We start from the raw sequence: 17152 nt of genomic DNA on the forward strand, positions 1-17152 counted from the left end.
TTATATACATATACCAATTTTATTTTCGCGATTCACAAATAGTTGTTTCGGTTCTGGTTGTACGTTTTATCCGTTGTTTTTATGTTTGTAAAAGTCCCTAGGACACAAAAGTAATACTTAATGCGGAAGTTGTCTTTTAAAAAAGAAAAGAAATTAGTATAGTCTGTAGTCATAGCATTACGTACTTAAGTCTATAAAGTCGACTATAAAATCATTTGGCGAGCAATGAACTTGACTCATACAAGTCATTTTATGTACTCATAACAAGTTCAAGCTGCACTAAGTATATAATGAACTGTTATCTAAACTGAAGGGTCAAGTAAATAGGTCATTATCAAGTTCAATACTGCATGATAAGCCGACATATAGCACTTATGAATGTAATTAGAATGATGATGCCTGTAAAGGATATTAAATAAATAAACAAGTTACTTCAAATATTTTAATTTATTTAATACTAATGTAGGCTTTTATAAACATGAAGCGGCAAAAATGTTAACTTCGGAAAATTCATGCACAGTGGGGTTGTCATTAAAATACGTGACATACACTTACACAGATATAGCTACATGTGGATAACATTCAAATGCTTAAAATTAAAAGCAATTTAGATATTAGCAAGAAACAAACATTCCAAAAGCTGTCTATCAATGTATATCTTCAATAACACAAAAAAAAAATATCCAAATTCTGGTTTCAATTTCTAGGAATGAACTCAATCTTAACATTTTTTATCCTCACTTGATTAGACTCCTTACTGTATTGTACACCACCTTTACCCACATAAGTATTCAGTGAATAATTTCTTAGAAAATGCATCAATCCACTCATGATCTGAACGCGGGCATACCTTGCTCCAATACAGTACCTATTGCCTTTACCAAAAGGTACATAATTTAAGTCACTCACTTCCCCTTCTCTAGAAAACCTATCAGGATCAAAAACTTCTGGATTTGGAAAATACTTCGCATCGTGATGCAAATCGAAGACTGGCGTCAAAATTTTCACCCCCTTTTCTATCGGTATGTTACCTACAGGCAATGTAGTGTTAGCCATGCACTGCCTCGTTAAGAATCCAATAGGTGTATGCACACGCAGAGCTTCAGAAAACACTTTGTACAAATATTCTACTTCATAAATAGATTCGTATGTCAACTGTCCGTTGTATTTCTCGAAAACTGCATCAACTTCTTCGTGTACTCGTTTTAACATTTCAGGGTTCCTTCCTAATTCTAACATAGTGCCAAACATTGCTGCTGCAGTAGGCTCTACACCGGCCAAAAAGAAGAAAAACGCTTGAGCAGCTAAGACTTCATCTGTAGGTTCAACTTTAACACCAGTGTCTTGATCCTGCATAGTTCCTTCCTTCTGTAGTTTAACACACAGATCAACAAAGTCATGTCTCTTCACATTATCCTTTTCCCTTTGTTTGATCACTTGTTTAATAGTATCCACGAAAAAATCTTCATGATCACCAAACATTTTTAACCCTAAAGCGTGGTACAGCACATCACAGACTCCACCTACTGCAAACTTTAAATTCAAGGATAAAGTCGGCATCAAGGCGACTCTTATTCTTTTACGAATTGAGGAGTCAAAAGTAGACTTAGTACCGATACCGAAAACAGCAGCAGAGATTGCAGCGGAACAAAAATGGGTCAAAGTATCAAAAGCATCTCCTTTCAAACGATCAGGATTCTGTTTCAAAAACTCCACAAAATCTTGAGCACTCTTATCCACAATGTAATACATGTTTTTCAACTTGGCCGTTGTAAAAAGCGGAGTCATTTTTTGTCTGATTATCTTCCATTTTGGTCCGTTTAACCAGAGGACATTGTTCGCTAGTATATCATCTTCGTTGATAGGAGTCCCTCTGTGGTAGAACGAATTGAAATCCAGTTGAGATATATGTTGAATGTTCACAGGATCTTTGACGAACAGAGTATTATCGAAGAAGGAACCAAGGCCAACTGCTGGATCATTTTTGTGTTCATCGTAGACGTCCTTAAGGATTTCAAACATCGGCCTGTCTTCGACTACATATTGCCAATAAGGTCCTCCTGTGATATGCTTGTTGTAAAAGGCTACTCCACGTTTCTTCCAATAGTATTGGTTGTATTTTCCTCTGAAGTATATGAATGATAGTATAAATATGAACACAGTACAAATCAATGTCACAAACATGATGTGTCTTGAATCGTTTTCGTACGGTCACTACACTGATAAGTAGATGTAATGGACGTTTATATAAGAACTTTTTGCAGATAAATAGAGGTATATCAAAGGTCTGTATGGGTTAATGAGCAAGGATTACGGAATAAAATTACTGTTGGTACTGGGATATGATACAAGAGGTCTTTATGACTGGTAATTAGACATAATATAATTCGTCCCGATTTTGTCTTTTAATTCTAAAGGCTTAGAAAACTTTGAAGATCGGCAAGCTTCTAACTCTTTCCTTGGCTATTGAAGAAAACCCATTTAACAATGAACAGTGATAGATCTAGAACCCTATGTACATCAAACGGCTACACCGCCCCCTAGTGAGCGCTGGAACTATTCGTGGAATGTGGTAGAGGGACCAAGACAAACAATTTAATTGATTAAAAATATTAAGGTAGATGCTGGAATTTTTCTTTGTATAAGAGCAGCAGTCCAAAAAAGGAACAGTTTTTTGAGTGAACACAACTCAAATATTCGCTATTAGTAAGGGAAGGTCACAAATTGTTCCCAAGCTATTGCAGTGTTTCAGACTACGGGGCCCATACAATGAGCCAAAGCTATTAAAAACCTCGGATCCTTCGTTTCAATACCGATTTTTTCTAAACTTGCTAAAGTTTACCAAAATTGCAATTGGTTTTCTTTTTTAGTGGCCAACAAACACAATATTAACAACATAACAAGATAATTGCATGTTTTCAAGCAAGGTTTTTTGCGACGAAAAACATGTCATATTTTGGACAAATGACTCGTAAAATAAGATACCACTAATTTGTACAGCTCATTATTTTAAATAGTAACATTAAAATAATAACAGGTAATATTTTCATTTGAGCTCTAACAATGGAATTAGTGTCTCCTAAAATAAAATTATTTGTTTGTGTCTCTATTCAAAGCGCCTACAAAAAGTGGAACGCAGTTTCAGTTTTAAAATAAAAATAAATTTAACCCATTAATTTTCCACTACTGGGCAAGATTCTCCTCACGTAATGAGGGAGTGTCCTTAGTCCGCTACGCTAGCCAAGTGCCGGTTAAAGACTTTGTATACCTTTAAGAACGAATCTAAAGAACTTTTAGGCATGCAAGGTTACATCACGATGCGTTCCTTCACCGTTGAAACAAGTGAACATTATTTTCAATACACACATAACTTTGTAAAGTCATTGGTGTGTTGCCTCGGGTTCGAATCGTCGATTACTTGCGTGGGAGGTACCAACTTACACAACTTGGCTGTCACCAACTGTTACAAAACGTATTTATATGATTATGTTATGCGTATGCAATACATATATAATTTTATAATGGCTCAACTACACTTATAGTACTTTTAACTACAAAACCTTCATATTCTGTAGTAATTTAAGCAATAAATTAAACACTGATTGTATTCCTCACACCAATGACCATAATAAAACAATGATCAGAATATTATAACTCAGAACGCCTGCAAAATAAACCATTGCAATTTACATCTACAAAACTTGTTGCTAACAATAACACAATTTTACCGAATGGATTAAGGAAACAAATTACCTACATCTCTAAAAGATCTATGAATTGTTGTTTTGGGTCTGGTTGTTATTTATGTCCATTGATTAATGTATGTATATTAATAATTTTCACCCATTAATGTTCCACTGCTGGGCAAAGGTCTCTTCCTGTAATGAGGAAGGGGTCGGGCCTTAAGTCCAGCACGCTGGCTATTTGCGGATTGGGGACTTTGCATACCTTCAAGAACTGTTCTAAAGTCTGTTGTTCCATCATTGACTTACGATTTCTTTTAATGCACGCGTTGTCTTTAAAATAACTCCTCCAATGATGCTTATGGGCGTTGCCACTACTTAAACAATTTAGCCGTATTCCTATACAATTCAATATCATAAAAGCATAAGTACAAACAAACAGAATATCACGTACAACCTTTTGTCACTGAGAATATGATATCGCTGTTTCAATGTTTCTATTTAACTTGCTCAGCAACAAAGAAAAAAAAGTGGAGCAATACTTTGCATAAACTAATTTCTATAAATAGATTCTTTGTAAATTAGAATATCTATTTTTGGAAGCAGATAATATTCTAAATTATTTAACAAGGCTATTTGTGTTTACGTAAATGCATGCTCACTATCGACAATTTAAATTACTTACTACTACAGAGCAACGGCTCAGTGTGGATACACTATCTTATTGTCCAAATAGATACGTTCCGTGAGTTATGAAATGATCGCTGACACACGAACTTTAAAAAAATCTCTTACCCCCAGTTTCTGAGTATATTTAACGGTAGTTTATCTGTTCAATAGCGTTTTCTTTATATGAGTTTTGACACTATTGAATAGATAAACTAATGCTAAATGTACCTCAGAAACCGGGGGTTACTGATTCATAACAACTGTTCTGCTCCTTGTGGATGTACTATCTTATATCCAAATACGTTCAGAGAGTTAGGAAATTAACACCGACACACGAACTAAAAAAAAACTCTTAATAATAGTCAAACGCTTAATAAAAGATTGATTGACATAAACATGGGAAAGCGTCAGATAAAGTCTATCAAATACTTAATAATGGCATTTTACTAGATAACAGCTGGTGACGTCACAGGCCAATATGAAATACACCCACGTACATCATTCATATCTTTAGTCCCTTATAATATGCAGGGAGTATAATGCCATAATACAGAATGTAATACCAAATTCCAGACTACTATTAAAACATTCTAACAGAAATTAATTAAACTCAATATAATTTTCTCCTAACCGAGAACAAAATATGAGCTAATGCCTGCAATTCTGACTGCGAATTTGAATCACAAAGTCAATGTTCTGGATTTTATTTATCATTATATCAAAATTCATGAAAATCAGTTCAACCGTTTTCACGTGAAAGAACGACAAACAAAAACCTCTTCATGTATCATCTTACACACTACAACTTCGACCACAGAGATAGCAATATATTTACTTATCAACATCAACATAAGCAAGTATATGCCAAAAAAACATAAGTACATACATGCTATAAAAACTGTACAAGCATATTAATAGAACATCAGTTTTTTGCACATTTTTTAAATAATAATATCCTAACTTCTAAAGCACGCAAGGAAATCAAGTATTTCTAAGTCAGTCGTTCGTCTCAAGGTCTCAACCTTTGATATTAACTTGTTACCGAGCAACGAGTAACAGGATTTATCTTACCGCATTAAATCACAGCAACTGATTATAATTTGACGCATTGTTTTCAAAAACTTATCAATTTATTAGGTTGGGAACGCGCCAAATAAGATTGAGTGTATGAACATAGCAGCAAGACGCTGTGGGGAAAGAAAAAATTGTTGCAAAACGGATTCACACAGTAGTTGCCTCATCTCCATTTAACCGTTCTCCTCAACTATCTTGATTTTGTTTTTTGCCCGCGATTCCTTTCGTATGAACATATTATTATTGTGTTTAGTAATTTTGGCATTATTGACTTACAAACATCCGTCCAAACATTGAAACATCCAAGTATATAGTACTGAATTATGCACGCAGAGATCTGCTGTTACATTCAGATACCCAAAGTCATTTGGCGCGTGCTATAAACGCGTTATATAACAACTATAATGTCTAATTATATTTGACGCATTGTTTTCAAAAGCTTATCAGATTGTTTTAAGTTATTAATCACTAGGTTTTGAGGTTCGTTTGACAATACTAAATACGTCAATGCTCTTATAGATTTTCTCGGTATCTGACAATAAATATAATAATATAATCTGACGGAAAGTAAAAATATTGGAAGTAGTAAAAACTACATTTAATTGCCAAGTGTACCTATCTATATATTATCTAAGTAATTTACATAATCGTTTATTTCGCCGCATCCCTATCTTTATTGACATAACTAAGTGGTTTGATTTTAATCTCTTGTTTACTACCCATTGTTATTAGGCGCTAGTAAAATACTGGTACTCAGCTGCATCCAGTGAGACTCGCAGCCGACTCCATCATAGTTGGAAGAAAGGCTAGGCTGAATGATATTATTGTTTTGGTACCATATGCGTCAGATAAAGAGGGTCCCCCTATTCTACTAAATACAGCTCCATCCACAGTTAAACTCTTACAAAAAAATATTAAGCAATGTTTTATGGTGACATTGTTTTAAGTTATTTTTCCATAATCCCCGTTTCATTTGGACTTGTTCATTTCAAAAACACAACATTAAATATTCACTTTTTAAGCATTACATGAAAAAAATAACGAAATAAGGAAACAGAGGTAAACGAATAAATAAAAGAAACCTAAAATTTTTTTTTGAGCAAGCAGCTATTTGACAATACATCAAATCATCAATGATGAATGATCACCAGATGATTCTGTATATTGCTGTTTCGACGCAACGTGTTAATCACTATAATCTAAGAAAGGCTTTCAAAAAGTTGTCAACTGAGATACATGATTGTATAGCTCTCCTGGGCTGTTTTATTTATTCCTCTATTACAGACCATAGTTATATTATGGTAAGCTATAGACCTATTTGCTATATAGTGCAGATATTGTAAATAAAAAAATTTCAACATCTAGTCCCAATGTTATCAAACAAACAAAAAACCTTTCCTGTCTATCAATATAAAACAACACCTACTTTCGCGCCGTGTAAACCTAGCCTTTAAATATATACATAGATAAAACAATATCACTTAATTTAGGTCAAAGCCAGCAAACGGGAAGACAGTACGGAAGCTGTGGCACAACTCGGCGGACCGTGAACGCGAGTAGACGTATCATTGGCTAGATGTGAGTTATCAATTGTGTTGTAAATATTAGGTCGGGGAAAAAGTCTTTACGCATTATAGTATGTATGAACTTGTAATAAAATCTTTTCTCTACACAAAAATGTTCGATATTTGTGTACCTCAATCGCTCACTGAAAGAAACCTAATGAACCGTGTACTCATTTGTGATTCTTGAAGCCAAAGAGATTTTATTACAAGTTCATACATACTATAATGCGAAAAGACTTTTTACCCGACCTAATACTTGTGATAGTAAAGTGTTCGTGTATTATTTTCTTATCTTATCTTAGTATCGTTTAATATGACAATCATTGTTTTAGTGACTTGCGTTTTTGCGACGGGAAGGTCAAGAACTGAGTCAAAACGAAGCGAAGTATAAATGTAATTTTATGATAGGATCTTGTGTGGTATAATAATAATTACTATTTATGTTTTGACCTCTAGACATTAGCACTTACATTTTTGTTTTGAATTTTAATTAAGAGTTAAGTAATTGTATTGCTTATTTTTTATGCATTATCACTTATTATAGTAGAGAGGCTTCTGTGAGCTTTTAATTCTCGAGATTTAGTACAATTCGTCCGTGAAAAATGTGTCGTACAGGACTATGTACTTAGTAACTATCTAGATACAGTTCATCACATATATTATTACTTTCTCACCATGGATATCGACAATGTCTATAAACAAAATCAAGTTTATAGTAAATGTACTTAAATGGAAGGATACTTATTTACCTTACAACTTAGACCGGCACTGACCAGCAGTGCATATAAATATGTGTGATCCTAGAACTTGTTCTGAGTATAATTGTACTTTGTATCCGTTCGTTTAATATAATCGGTTCATTATTGTGTTTATAATAGGTACTTGATTTTGTGCAGGAGTAATTAATCATTATTACAGAACACGATAGTTGTTTTTAAATATGATATTAATAGTTTTATGTAGTAAATAATCATCGATTTATGTAATTCGAATTTGCCTGCGACGTTATCCGCGCGAAAAGATTTCCCGGGATAAAAAATATCCTATGTGTTAATCTAGGACCTAGGTGCTAAACTATCTGGATTCCTTAAAATCTGTTCTGAAGTTTTGGCGTTATTAGAAACAAACATTATGTACATCCAAACATTTACAATATTAGTAAGATTAGTGAAACCAGTTACATACTTAAAACTTGGGATCATCAAAACAAATACAAATATTTGTATCCCTATTGTTATTCTAAGACTTGCGGAAAACTCTTCTTGAGAACTATTCAGGGTCATCTATTATTTGACATAATACCTACCGTATTTATCTTTTAACGTTATAAGTGTTCGATGTTTGTTTGCTAAGTGTTTTGGCTACCTCATTAAACAATTAGAATCAAAGTAATGTAAATATGATCACAAAACATCAACAGTAGCGGAAGCAAACCAATAATGATAAATAATAATGTCCTCCTGGCCGATATTCGGTACCGGCGGGCAATTTAATTAAAACCAGCCGATCGGTAAGGAGTTTATTTATAGTGTCCAAGTGTGTACACAATTCACAAGTACACTCTCTATTCCCTTAATAGTAAGGGAGGTAACGCCCGCCTATGATAGCATAGGCGGGACGGCTCATCCGACACGACCAGTGAAAAGTCAGGCGTAGGATAGACGGTTTTACGTGCTTTCCGAAGCACGGAGGTCTTAGACTCTGAAATCTCTGAGAAATTTACTAATTTCTAGTACTAATAGCAGAAAAACTCAGAAAAGTCTTTGCCCCGAACCAGGATTCGAACTCGAGACCTATGCACCACAGAGGCAGTCAATCCCACTTAGATAATGTAAACGTGATGATTTAATAAGATAACAGTAAAGTGCCATTACATCTTTATAAATAATACAAACAAACCATACAATGCTTAACACTTAGCAACTACACGAGTCAATATTTATTTAAGAGATAATCTTTTAACGGGAGTTTACATATCGTAGCTCGATTTGATTCGGCAGCCAGTATCATTGAAACCAGCCAACTGTGCAGGACTTTGTATATATAGTATCCAAGTGTGTGCAATATACCTACACAGGTACTCTCTCTATTTCATCACTCTCATAGTCCGATATAGTTAGCCGATGCGACCGGTGATTGGTCAGTCAGAGGACCGACACCTTAAGTACGTAGGCCTGCGACCTCAAATTTCATATTCCGAGAAATCAGTGAACATTAAATAGCAAAACAGGAGAATTTTTAATTGGACCCGCAATTCGTCTCCATATTCAACAATATAAAATTCGAGACGAGGTCTACCCAATTATAAATTCTAAAAACTTATAAATTCACACTTCTTTTTCAGAAAATGGGTTTCAAAAGAGTGTGGGATTCGTCTTGCCCACGTGTGTGGGACTCGTGGGAGTCCAATGGCGTTAACTGGGTGATCAGAGACCTTCGACCGGAAGATGATGAAGAGGCCCTCAAGATCCTCATGGAGAATCTTTGCACAGATGAAGCTCTTTGTGCTAGTTGCGGTGAGTAATAGTTAACAATTTTTTTCGTCAGGAAAATGCATGCTGCATGTCCCGCTCCAGGGAGGAAGCAGGGGTCTGTCGGGCTCTCCCGCCGGCTAGGCGTTCCGGCATAGAAAGTAAAAATCGAAGTAAACAATCCGGCATGATTTTGTTTCAGACTTTTATCTCCATTTGCTTAAGATTTTACCTATATTAGTTAAAAGTAATGCAGGGCGTCGGTTTTAATACATTTATTCTATGGTTGTTATAGTATTTATGGTACAGATGCATGTGGCTGTTGAATTATATTCTAGATTTTTAAATAACGACCTTAAGCATAATTCGTCTTGTTTGGCTTCCAAGTTATTATTAACTTAGTTCTTTGTTAAAAAATGTACTAACAATAACAGACTGGTCCCAAATACTGAATACTTTAGTTTAGTTGCAAATTAAACACACATAATGAGAAAAGTAGATATCTTAAAAATTTTAAATATTATAATTCGAGTAGCAACAGTTTTGCTAAAATTAACATAACTAAAGTAAACTTTAAAACGCAATTATATTAAATAGCTATATTCGTTGAAAATGTCATCCGTGGCCTTCAAAGTTTCAATTGTAAAGAGCCGTTTATTATTTGTTCTTAAACAGTTAAAATGTATGGCAGAAGCAAAAGTAATGAGATAATAAATACACTATGTATTCATATTTACGCGAAATTGTATACTTTGTAACTCGCTATGAATTTGTTTAAGCTGTAATAACAACTAGTTTTGTTCACAATGCGGAAAATGAGTTTCGTCTACGTTCGGTAGTATAGAAATAGAAACCTAAATCTTATAAAATTAGGATTTTTTTGACTGATGGATATATTGTTTGGACTTTATTTCTCTATATAAACAACAATTACTAGCAGAAGATACCTGGTAGCACCTAAAAATTAAGAGGGACCACTCCGGCAAGCGGTTTGGCTCTTCTTTAGGCCAAAAACTCCTCGACATATTGTGTGTCCATCACAAAAAGTTAAGACAGTTTTTAAGCCCACGTTCTTCTATAGTAGGTATCGCAGTTTAAATAATCTTCAAAGGCCCCGAACAGGCAGTTATTGTTTAGGTTTTTATCAATAAAAATAGATAAAAAAATACCTAAAAGTGATTTACTCCCGTTTGCTCCAGGCCTGGCAAACGACAAAGAAAGCATGGACAGTATAGAAGTGTTCTGGCGAGGGTATCTTAAACAGAGGATGTCTTTGGGCTGCTATGAAGAGAAGGATGGCAAGAGTCAGCTTGTGGCGCTGAACGTGTGCCTGGTCATATGTGAAGGAGAAGAAGTTAATGACGTGGTGAGTAAAGCTTGGTTCAAACATATTCAATTCACCGACACACACACAAAACCGACTCCGCTCACTTATTCGATCGACCGGGTTTACATACAACATTAGGTTTTGCGTTTTCCTTTGGATAATGTGTAGTAAGCCTAAATATGTTATCATTATTCTTTGTAACTTGTTGTGACTGTTCAGTATCCAAACTTTCATAAAAAATGTCCGTCTGCTAATCTTTTACCTACAGCAAAACAACTGAATTTATTGTAATTAAATTTAGCATTATGCTTTTCGAAGATTTTTGTAAATATCCCTGACTTTTATCTTATAGCAAATACAGCCGCTTCTGATAGTGGGCTATACTGCAATACTGTATCACACTGTATACTGAATGCCATCAAAAACATTCTGTAAAAATCTCAAGTCTCGCCGTAAAAAGTTGTGAGATCTATATAATACCAAGTCGATTAATCTATTTAGTCTCTACTTAAAGGACCTTCTGTCTTAAGTTATTACGTATGTTATTATCATGCCAATTAAAAAAAAATACCTTTAAAACAAATAGACTGACCTGGCCATCGCATGATTTGATTATTAGTACTTATGTATCACACTACACAGCACGACGAGAAGTTAATGCTCCTGAAATGTTAATGGCGAATTTGTGTTTTCTTGCGATGACCAAGTCGATCTATTTGTTTTAAAGGTATTTTTTTTAAATTGGCATGATAATAACATACGTAATAACTTAAGACAGAAGGTCCTTTAAGTAGAGACTAAATAGATTAATCGACTTGGTATTATATAGATCTCACAACTTTTTACGGCGAGACTTGAGATTTTTACAGAATGTTTTTGATGGCATCTCACTTCTTTTTGTAGAGCGAACATAAGTCCAATTTGTATGGAAAGACGTATTTTTTCATAATTCAACATATTTTCCTATGGGAATGTTGTTCAGTTTCATGGGCTAAAGACCCTTACCCACCCTATACCCCCTCCCGTTATGCCTCATATAGTAGGTACCTATTTACACTTATTTATTTTATTTTCTACAGTAATAATAATTCATTAACTGCAAATGTAACCTTGTAATCTTATACATTTATATGGGATTACAAAGTTATTGTTGCAGTTGGTGTATTTAGAAAACTGGACCGAAATTAGAAAATATTAAATTTTTCCCATGATTAAGACACTAAACCCTATTTGTATTCTAAATTTTAAGCTTCTAAGTCGGCTAGAAGTACCTTAAACTTTTGATGATCGGTGAGTCAGTGAGTCAGTGAATCAGTGAATCAGTGAATCAGTGAGTGACAAAATTCAAAATTTTAACAAGTTGTCATTCTTAAACTACTGGTTCAAATTGACTGAAATTTTAAATATACCGTGTTTATACAATGACTGATTAGTTGCTGAAAATCCAGGCTTCTTGTTTGATCCACAACGAAATTTTAGGGGTGTCAAAAATAGCCCGAATTGCTTCGAGAAAAGGATGTTACGGCCGTGCCGCTTTTTTTTGCTCGACTTGCGGGGGCACTTCCGTGCCCCCAGATGTGTCGTTCGATATTCAAGTGATGTAATGTCCTTTAAACCGGTACTTATATATCTACGCGGCAGTAAATACTCTTGACTGGACTGGCTCAGATTAAGTCAAGATTTCCTTATTTTCTTCGAACTAACACATACCTACCTAAATCTAAACGATAAAATAATTTTAGTACTTTGGATTTCCATTAGTTGTGGGTTTTTACCGAAGTCATTTAACCTTATATATAACAATCTGTGCAAAACTTTAAGTAACACAAGATATTGTGACTAGGTAAAGGTATGTTATTCTTATACCTATTAACCAGGTGCATATCCGATGTAATCATATTGTGCCTACCTACTAAGAATTAAAACGTGATCAATTTATGAAATATGCAGGCATAATTTATCTTTCAAACATGAATAAGGAAAGAGTGTATCTTTTTTATAACCTGTTATACCCGTATGGACGTACATGTCTAAACTCCGGAACACGCAACTATGAAAATAATCTAAAATTTAGGTATACCAGATTATTTTCGTAAGGAGTAAAGTCAGAAAAACAAATACTAAGACCCGGGATTGGAACCCAAGACCTCGTGATCAGTAGTTGTAAACACTCCTCGCTCCTCCCATGACTACAATTTTGTTGACTAGCGCCTCTAGTCCGTAGTTAGATCGTTAGGAATTTAATTGCATTAATAAATAGGCCGGAGCGGGTAAGTGATTCACAAGGTCGGTCATCGTCTTGGTTATTGTACTTCATCTCATTTATCAAGGGCTCCGACAAAACGATATGGCGTACAATCGCAGTCGATACCTTATTTTGATGACATATTCATATTCGTCGAAAACTAGGTATTAGGGACCTGCCTTGAAGTCTGACCCCAGAACTAGATGAGTCCAATGGGTAGGAAGAGAAAGGATGAATGTTGAATTTAATTGTACAGATTTACGAAACGAAATGATCAGTCTTATTGAATTATTCAGCGTAGGTTGGTACAGTCAGCTCCTTAGTCGCTTTACACATTTTTTTTTAAACCTTTTTATTACCAAATGTTAATAAATACAAAATCAGGTAGAATTCGTTGGAATTAATCATTTCAATCACCGTCAGATGTTTCCTCGGTGGAATAATATGCAATACTACAAATATAGGGTTTCGAAAGATTGAATATGTTCAGCGACTTTTGAAGCTGTATTTAATAATAAAATGTCCTTATTATATCGTCGCTGCGCTTGCAAGACCGCGTAAGAGCACTTTGTAAACACAAAGGCACAAGGGCACGATATTACAATTTTGCGCGTTTTGCTCTTACGCGGTCTTGCACGCGCAGCGACGATATAATAATATGTAAGTACATTGCCATTCGCAATCTACACGTGTCGAAGAATAATCCTCAAGGATTATTTAAAATCCGCATAGCAATCAAAATTTGACGGTCATCATCTCAATGTACTAGATACTGCATAAGATAAAAAAAACTGCAAATAAGATAAGATTGTTTTATTTGAACACGATAAGTTTTTGAATCTGTGTAATTAAGTATATGTAACTAGGTGGCAACCGGGTTATCTCAATAAATGTTTGTTATGTAAGTCAGCTTTTACAAGGAGAAATTTTGGCGACAAAATCTCCTGATAAGCGTCTCCATTCTTAGTGAATGATACACGGGTTACAGCGTTTGTCCGCCGCCGCCATCACTAGATCGTCGCCAAGATTTTGACGGGCCGATGTGCCGGCAATACAAAACACATATGAACTTGCCGTCACCATCGCCGTCGCACCGTACAAACTAAACCAGCGAAATCGGTTCGGTAACGGCGGCGGTGGACAAACCGTCGTCACCGATCGCCGTCACGTCATATTAAACTCGGCCCGAAATAATCTTGTTCTCGGTGACGGCCCGGTGACGGCGGCGGTGGACAAACGCCCTTTGGCTTGCAAGTCAATCATGTTCGTCAAGTGCGGGTTAGGGACTTTCAAATCGCTTTATGCATGTTATGTGAGGTATTTTTTTGCGTTGTTACTGATGAAGTGACCACCTTAACGGGTCACCCATGGTACCAAATATTCACTCATAATAAATGAGCTTCACCTGCATGGACTTTATGAAAAGTCTATCTTACCTACGTACTTAGTTTACGTTTATAGAATTACCCTCTTATTCATAAAAATATATGAAGTTATGCAAGGCTTATAAAATGTTTTGTTTCATTCACTCCTTAGCGAAATGAAAAAGAGAAAACATATTATAGTAGTTTTTTAACTAAAATAGGTTTATAGTGTGTTTATGACTAAGAAGGTTAGTCGATCACACACCCATAAATACTATCGCTTTGTATGACATGAATATGCATATTTCTATTACTTTTTCAGGTGGAAGGCAAAGCATGGAACAACGTATACGGAGCGTTGAAGGTGTGTGATGATAGACTGGACCCGTTCAAGTGGTTGGGAATTGATAAGATTCTGTACGCGCTTGGTTTAGTCGTCAGGAGGGACTACCGCGGGGCAAAGCTTGGTGCAAGAATATTAGCTGCTAGGTAAGTTTAATAATGTCTATTGTCATTTCTATGATACAAATGTTTTTTTTAATTATATTATAAGTAAGGCAACAGCCGCTATGTCGGCATTATTCGTAAAATGCATGGGTAAAGCTAGAAGTCACTGTAGTCAAGTGACAATCCGAAATTGGTTAATAAAAAAAAAGTTACACGTCTTACTACATAATAAATTGATGCAATTAAAACAGTATCACTCCGTTCAAACATTCATTCATACGTACCATCCCGCCATGACAATAAACTATTACTTACGTGTACGCTGGAGCAACGGCGGCCAACTCGCAAGTTCGAGGCCTGCGAAACTCGATCCTGTGACGACACTTGACACTTCGTGTGGGTAGTCCGCTAATCCACTATCACTATCATCCAACACCTCATTACCTACTTACGAGTAATTATAACTTACGTGTCGTTATTTAATAATACTCACTAATCACATAGGGCGCTTAGGCATTGCGAAAATAACACAAACACTCACTACCTAATATCAAAACCACCTACAAATCTCAACACACGCGACCTTGTCGCAGTACACTTACCAACTAAATTACTATTTGTATTGACAAATTAAAGCAAAAACCATTAACTGAAACCAAACCGAATGTTTAACCAAAATTCAAAAATGGTAAACCATCAACACTATGGCGTCCTTATCCCGGTAGGTAAACATTTAAACTTGAATGAAACTTCTTCATCACACAACAGTTACTAGATATTACTATTAATTTACACTTATAACTAAAGCAATAAGTAAGCGTCCGTTTCGCGAAAAATTTACTCAAAATCAAGTTTTTAGCGCGCGGAATGTTTTGACAAATTTTAATGTGTCAAGGGCACAGGTTCTCGCGGTACTGCACTGGCGGGATAGATGAAAGTACATCAGAGCAGTGTGGCGGCGTCGCGTGCGCCACCCAATAGCAGAGTCGCTAGGAAAGAGAGGCTTTCTTACTGATTTCCTATTGGCTAGTGCTTTATGGCATTCTGTATTCGAATCTATTTCTTTTAGTAGCATTCTTTAGATTTGATTCAAATATCATAAGACTCGTGATTCCAGTGAACGAACTTTATGCTTAAGTTGATTCCTTTCAGGCTGTGACAATTTGTTTAAAAAGAAAATAAATCGCTAATTAATAATAGTACCAAATACAAATTATTGTATGTCACATAACTAAGGACCTAGAGCCCTTTAACACATGTTGAAGGATTAATGCCGAGGTTTCAGGATGTTTCGAGATTTAAAGATTCGAACTTATAATACCTAACAAAACCCATATAAACCCCCATTTAAGTTATAAGCAGTATAACGTATGTCGATAAGTCCGACATATTTAGATACACGTATACTTAATCATGCGTACGTTTTAAAGTGCACGCACATATAAGACTAGCATACACGTGAATTTACAAAAAAAAATCCGAATCGAATAAATTCTGAATGTACTTACTGTAGTGGGTACTGTACATCTTTAGTAGTTTGTCTTCTTTAAACCACCTTATCATAAGTAACTCGCTGCTAAATATTCATAAAAAACTGACAACAACTTTTACAATAAATTGTTTTCTCTTTCCAGAGAGCCTCTAGCTCTCCACAACGGTGTAAAAGGTACAAGCACAGTATTCACGGGCCCCGCGTCTCAGAAGAGCGCAGAACGAGCTGGCTTCTCCACAGCGCTGACAGTCACATGGAAAGAACTCGCCGAAGCAGGACTGGATTACCCAGCCGATGAAAATAGATCTATTAAGGTTATGGTCAAGAAATATGTTTGATTTTGAAGCTAAAGTACGACGAAATTTGACTGTATTTGCGAGAAAACAAATTGAAAGGGAAAATCGACTTTATTTGCTGTAATTTAAGAGAGAATGTTTTGGTATCATACAGCTGTTATAAATGTGAAAGTTTATAGGATAGTTAGGTGTGTTACTCTTTCATGCAAAGACTATTGAACATGTTTTGATTAGATCTTTACTTTAAAATAGATTTTTATACTGATATAAATCATTTTAGACAAATAAATATTATTTATATATGTAAAGCACACCACCCAGTTTTAAATTATGCCAATATCAGTCTTATGTAGTAGAAACTAAAGATGAATTTCGTTCGTCGCCCTTTTTTTAAATTGCTGTCAGTAGCTTAACTAAATTCGATCAATAGTTTTTCTGTTATTTTGTAAGTAATAATGTATGAATGTCTATAATTGTTATTAAAAAATGTTAAGAAATTTATTTGTTTTTATTATCCTA

General features: G+C 35.1%; 2 protein-coding genes across 4 annotated transcripts; one reads left to right on the forward strand and one right to left on the reverse strand.

Annotated features, from left to right (window-relative positions):
• Positions 1 to 432: 432 nt before the first annotated feature.
• On the reverse strand, positions 433 to 2201 carry LOC142978005 (cytochrome P450 6B5-like). The gene has a single exon (XM_076122216.1). It carries the CDS (start codon positions 2182 to 2184, stop codon positions 697 to 699), a length of 1488 nt encoding a protein of 495 aa, XP_075978331.1. The 5' UTR covers positions 2185 to 2201; the 3' UTR covers positions 433 to 696.
• Positions 2202 to 6926: 4725 nt separating this feature from the next.
• On the forward strand, positions 6927 to 17129 carry LOC142979133 (uncharacterized). 3 transcript variants are annotated; one of them, XM_076123895.1, is made up of 5 exons: positions 6927 to 7004; positions 9336 to 9507; positions 10662 to 10828; positions 14721 to 14887; positions 16480 to 17128. In XM_076123895.1, exons 2-5 carry the CDS (start codon positions 9339 to 9341, stop codon positions 16673 to 16675), a joined length of 699 nt encoding a protein of 232 aa, XP_075980010.1. In that variant the 5' UTR covers positions 6927 to 7004; positions 9336 to 9338; the 3' UTR covers positions 16676 to 17128. The 3 variants fall into 3 exon arrangements, with proteins under 3 accessions (XP_075980010.1, XP_075980028.1, XP_075980018.1); XM_076123913.1 differs by lacking the exon at positions 6927 to 7004 and adding an exon at positions 9050 to 9068 and having other exon boundaries at positions 16480 to 17129; XM_076123903.1 differs by lacking the exon at positions 6927 to 7004 and adding an exon at positions 9137 to 9155 and having other exon boundaries at positions 16480 to 17129.
• The last annotated feature ends 23 nt before the right edge of the window (positions 17130 to 17152 follow it).

Source organism: Anticarsia gemmatalis, chromosome 2, assembly GCF_050436995.1.
Source record: "Anticarsia gemmatalis isolate Benzon Research Colony breed Stoneville strain chromosome 2, ilAntGemm2 primary, whole genome shotgun sequence".
In the NCBI taxonomy this organism is placed as follows: domain Eukaryota; kingdom Metazoa; phylum Arthropoda; class Insecta; order Lepidoptera; family Erebidae; genus Anticarsia; species Anticarsia gemmatalis.